Genomic DNA, 5794 nt, shown 5'->3' on the forward strand with positions numbered 1-5794 from the left:
ACTTCAAATGCATCACAGCTCCACCAAAGCCGTTTTCCAGCAGCCCACCTGTTTGTTCAGGGACTCAGTGTAAAAACAACCATCTGCTGTTGATGACTTTGGAATAAACTGAAGTTATTCTGGTGTCAGCAAACACACTGATGATGGCCGCCGTTTAGTCAGACTTGTATCAGAGCTGCTGTGACCGTGAACATGTCCTCATTATTAGTATTATTATTATTATTATTACTACTAGATTTTAAAGGACTCACTTCCAAATAATCTGTGTAACAGAACATACATGTTTTTAATAATAGAAATAAATGAATACATTTAGGGTAGCACAAGTAGCACAATGTGTGCACAAGCACCCTGGACAGGTTCCTCACACAGAGGGCCATGTACTGTGTGTGATTATATGTTAAATACATGCTCTCATCACCATTCCTCTTTGTCCACTTGTGGTGCAGTGTCTGCACATTTTGGGTTTGAACTGTTGCAGTCTGAGCTGGTTGATACACTGTAACTGGATCAACAATATTCAACATGTTGTGTGCATTTTATCTATCATACTGAGGTGAAGAAGTATCCTTATATTTAATATACTAATGTTGCACATTACAAAGATATATATATATAACCTGCTGAATCCATCACGTCAAAGATTCCTCAAAAATTTAAATGTATTTCACAAATGACCCACTGATGCACTGAGACATCCTTAGTGACCAAAATCAGTGCAATCAACAAAACAAAACCTTTCTGCAGTGTGTTATAGGTCAGCTGCAAACCCAGACTCATCAGTGACATCAATAGCACAATTAGTTAAAGATAATAATAATAATAATGATAAAATTAATAATAATAATAATAAACTTACTTTTTCTGTAGGCTAGTGATACAACAGCCTCAAGATGTTGAAAATACAGTCTAAATACCTCCAAACTACTGTGTGTACTTTTCTGAATGTGTCATAAATGGATTTCTGGTTTGTTTGTTTGTTTTTTAACTTCATTTTAAGAAGCAGAATTTGTTTATCAATGCAGCAACATTCAAAATGGTTTACCAGCTTTATTCTAACTGTAGTGGATTTTAAAGTAGGCTACACATGTTGAGTGGAATACTATATAAATATTTTAGAGTTAAATAAGATGAGCTCAAATTTTAACCAAAAAGAAGAATAAAAAAGTATCTTCACAGGGCTGAAACAAATCCATCACTCCAACCAATCATTGAGGAAGAAAGAACAAACCCACCCAGATCCATTTGCACCACTCCCCTGTCTGTTCTACTGAAACACAATATAGAAACCCAACACAACCACAACACATTTTAGATATTTAAAGGATTTTGCTCTTGCTTTTCCTTATTGTGTTATTTGATTATTTTAATTATTGATTTTAAGATGGGGCAACTGAAAAGTTCCTGGACTTTGTTTTATTTATTTTTTTACAGATGTGTCCTATTGTTATTGATATCCTGCAGTCTTAATGTTTTTGTTTTTTTGTTTTTTGTTTTTTTTTTTAAAAAAAAGAAAACTAGTCAGGGTTAAAGAAAAATAGAGGGGAACAAATGGGAAAAAAAGAACATTTAGTTTAATTATGTGCAATATTGCAATGTTTTAGGGTTGACTGTATAATAATAAAATGTGTGTGTTTTTAAAGAGAATGTTAACTATGTGTTTAGGTAAAATGTGAGACGTTTTAATGTGTGCAAATATTGTTAACATTTTGTTATATGTGTTTTTAGTTTCACGGTGCTCGATGGATGAATATAGTTTTTGCACCAGTCGAACTCTACGCTGTTTTATTGATGCCAAGGGCTGCTACAGTATCCACTCAGAGGAAAAATTGCACAACTTTCCAAAAGCTTGGTATTCGTTTTTGTTTCCTAACGAACTGGGTGATGTAAGAGGAGCCTTGAATTCTATAAGAAAAGGTAAAAATTCAGGAGGCAACTTTGATCATCTCTGCTTATGAATAAAAAGTTTAGCATTTCGAATAAATCGAAGAAAACTTTTATCTGGATCATCATAATAACAAATACTATCCCTGAGGTTTGAGGAGAAAACTGAATTAGAGTTTTCAAAGAGGTGAGATTCCAGATCGCTCCAAAATCTTTTGGACATTTCATATTGAAGAAAAACAACCAAACGAAAAAGAGAAATGCTTTCTATATTAATACTTATCAGAATATGCAACTGTACAGTTAATCTGAGTCTTTATCTATCTATCAATCAATCAATTTTATTTATAAAGCCCAATATCACATATCACAATTTGCCTCACAGGGCTTTACAGCACACGACATCCCTCTGTCCTTAGGACCCTATCCTGAAGTCAACTGTATGACTTTGTAGATGATCTTTTTGGCTGCTGTATCAGTTTCCATCACTTATTAAATTGTCTATCAACTAAGTTATAGAAGGCTAAATATATGCGAAATTTAACAAACTCATCTGTATTTCTCATACCTGACAACCACCAACAGTTTGATGTACAAATGTACACTAGAGTGTTAAACTGAAACCAGATTGTGTTGTGTGATTTGGGAGAGGTGGATAATGAGGGCTGAACTCTCCATTAGATAATTCAACAAAACCCTGAAATATTCTGAATGTTCACATGATGAAAAACTAGAATGGGTGTTTAATTTTGAGGTGTGTAAGTTTGTAGATTTCTCTCCATATGAAAGATGGAGCATTATATTAGTTTCAACTTTCCATATGAAAGATGGAGCATTATATTAGTTTCAACTTTATTGATGTTGCATAGATTACAGGCACAAAAACAACAAAACTTGCAGAGGCAAAAAATATTATATTGATGGCATTACTGTTTCATTTTCTAGAATCATTAGATCTGTAACAATACACAAATAAATACAGACGTAAAATATACTGCTTATTTTATACCTCATTTTTCTATGATGTTTGAATTAAGTTGCAAACGTATGGTCAATAATATATATAGTATTCATCTTGGGAAAGTCTTCAGATAAAGTGGGTGGCTCTTAAAAGAACCGTTGGTTTGTTATTAGAGATAGCAGGACTGTCTACTTGGAGCTGGTGTACTTGGTGACGGCTTTGGTACCCTCAGACACGGCGTGCTTGGCCAGCTCACCGGGAAGCAGCAGGCGGACGGCGGTCTGGATCTCCCTGGAAGTGATGGTGGAGCGCTTGTTGTAGTGAGCCAGACGGGAGGCCTCACCGGCGATGCGCTCAAAGATGTCGCTCACAAACGAGTTCATGATGCCCATAGCCTTGGACGAGATGCCGGTGTCGGGGTGGACCTGTTTCAGCACCTTATACACGTAGATGGCGTAGCTCTCCTTCCTGGTCCTCCTCCTCTTCTTGCCGGTCTTACTAACGCTCTTAGACACGGCTTTCTTTGAGCCCTTCTTGGGCGCTTTCACGGTAGTTTCGGGCATAATCTGGACGGTACGTTTCTTCCAAAACGAATGAAATTTACTAATGCAGAGCGGTGTATTTATATCCACCTGATGCAAATAATACTGTGCGGTTGCTCGCACTGGATTGGTCAGCTTCTGAAGCTGGGGAACAATACAGTGGGTGGGTGAGGGGAGAAAGAAGAAAGAAAATTCTGTTATTTAAAAAGTAAAAAGAAATAGTCGGCGTTGGGTTAAATACAAAATTATTCAGCTCTATTTAAATAATAAATGATATACCTGGTATAAATGATATAGTTAATGCCACTCCTTTTCAAATAAAACACAAAGGAAATCATTAGTTAAAATCTGTTCAAAAGCTTCTCTTTATGATCTGTACAGGATTTTAAATCCTCACATCATCCACCTAAGCTGTTTGGACCCTTAAACAAAAACTAGAATAAATAGAATAAACTTTTTAGACTTTAGACTTTATTGTCCCCAGAGGGGAAATTCTTTTCCACAGCACCACAACAACATATCTTCTCACATTTGATAGCTTGAACATGTTACAGTAGTGACTGATTATTCTGATCATTTAATGATGAAAGCCTCTGTCCTGTGTGGGGGTAATGATAAAAACAAGAGGCTTTCAGAAACTTAATGTTAAATATCTAAATAAGGTTTAGGCACAAAAGCCACTTGGTACACTGAGGTTCAGGTCAGCCTAGCCCGAGGTTTGGTGGTGGGAAATGCTGTGATGTGTCAGTAAAACAACTATGACTGCTGCCACAAACACTGGTGGATATGTCGCGTCTTGCTGAAGTGTCATGCCATTCACCATCCCCTACACCTCCGGATAACAACGTCTGCTTATATATTATATGAAAAGAACATATGCAAGGTATTTGTGGTTTGTGGTGACACACATTGCCAATATTTCATGACAACTCATTATAATATAAGTCAGTAAAGTAACAAAAATAAATTAGGATCTACTTTAAAAAAAAAAACAAAAAAAAAAACTTTTAAATCATGGGAAAATAAAATGTGAAATGCTACTCTCAAAAGTATCCCCATTCATAAGTTTGTAAGTCTTTCTAAGGTGTAACGAGGAAATATTTTTGATAATATCTTTATATTTAAAATCTGTGAGCCAATAGAAGCCTCCCATTACTACCCAGCTGTGTGTGCATATTGTATGATATGTGTGAGCGTTTGGTGTAGCTCCATATTTGTGCTTTCAGTCAGAGTAAAAACTCTTGGAGCTCAGAAAGTCACAACATGGTTAAATCTGATAAGCATGATGAAGTTTCATCTTGTCTGTCCCAAACCTCCCAAACAGTTTCCACTGTGTGGGTGGAGCAATGGGTCTGTGAGAGCTTTAAAACAAAGAAGAAATGTTCACACTTAAAGTCATTTAAATTGAATTCTAAAGCAAAATTATGAGATGAAAATCACATAGAAAAAATTAAACCAAATGGGAGACTAAAAAGAAAAACAAAAATATAGAAATAAAAATATCACTGCCATGATACATAGTTTTTATATTTCTGAAAACCATTAAAGACTGAATTAGTCCATGTGAAAAACATTGCAAGGCTGCATGCTTTTGTGAATACATGAAGATTATTGTGTGTCATGTTAACACCATGAAACAGTTTTTAACATACTATGGAAACCCATTTCCACCACTGTGATTTCTTTATAGAAGTTATGAGAATGCCCTTTTTTTAAATTTATTAATATGTTTTAGTATCTTAAAATAATAAGCTGGTAACAAATATAATAAATATATAAAATTATAATAAACCTGGGAAGCTGAAAAAACGCATAATAACCCCCCAAAAAACAGACCTCAGTGTCTGTCTGTGATTCAAAGATGAATCTGTTAATTTATACAAATCACAAAAACTAAAGAAATAACACATAACTGATTTCACCACACTCTTTAAATACATTCACTAACAGTTTATAATCAAATATAATCATAGCTGACAGGAGAAGAAACAACTGCAATATCCACAATTATCGTGAACTATATAAATATTTCCCTTCTCCTGATCCAGGAAATGTTCTGTCTTCTATAATGTAATGAAGATATTTCAACTTTATAACTTTATATTACATTCACTGCACGGTCACTCTATACAAAGAGACTTACAATAAGTACATTCAAGCATGTAGTTACACAATAATAAATACACAAATTATTGAGTACGTTACACTTAGCAAAGATACTGAAGTGTTAGATCATGTTTTGACAGTCTGGATATTTCAAAAATTCAAAAAAAAAAAAAGAAAAAAAAAAGTTGACTGAAATTCTGACCGTGTCATCAAGAATTATTGTGTCACAAATACTAAATCTAATGTGTGAAGTGCTGATATCAGTGAGAAGTGGGGTCAATACACATTGATTAACTCTATC

At 34.7% G+C, this 5794-nt stretch overlaps 1 protein-coding gene across 2 annotated transcripts in view; it reads right to left on the reverse strand.

Moving 5' to 3' along the window:
• The window catches only part of LOC126408251 (histone H2B 1/2-like), a 33811-nt gene extending 30135 nt beyond the window's left edge, over positions 1-3676 (reverse strand). The window contains exons 1-2 of one of the 2 annotated variants that reach the window (XM_050073716.1): positions 3667-3676; positions 3283-3531 (exon numbers count right to left, since the gene is read on the reverse strand). In XM_050073716.1, the coding sequence (XP_049929673.1) occupies positions 3283-3408 (126 nt within the window). In that variant the 5' untranslated portion in view covers positions 3409-3531; positions 3667-3676. Of the gene's footprint in view, positions 1-2725; positions 3532-3666 lie in introns of those variants that run through there. The other variant, XM_050073715.1, reaches the window with a different exon arrangement.
• Positions 3677-5794: the final 2118 nt, after the last annotated feature.

This window comes from Epinephelus moara, chromosome 20 (genome assembly GCF_006386435.1).
Source record: "Epinephelus moara isolate mb chromosome 20, YSFRI_EMoa_1.0, whole genome shotgun sequence".
NCBI classification, from domain to species: domain Eukaryota; kingdom Metazoa; phylum Chordata; class Actinopteri; order Perciformes; family Serranidae; genus Epinephelus; species Epinephelus moara.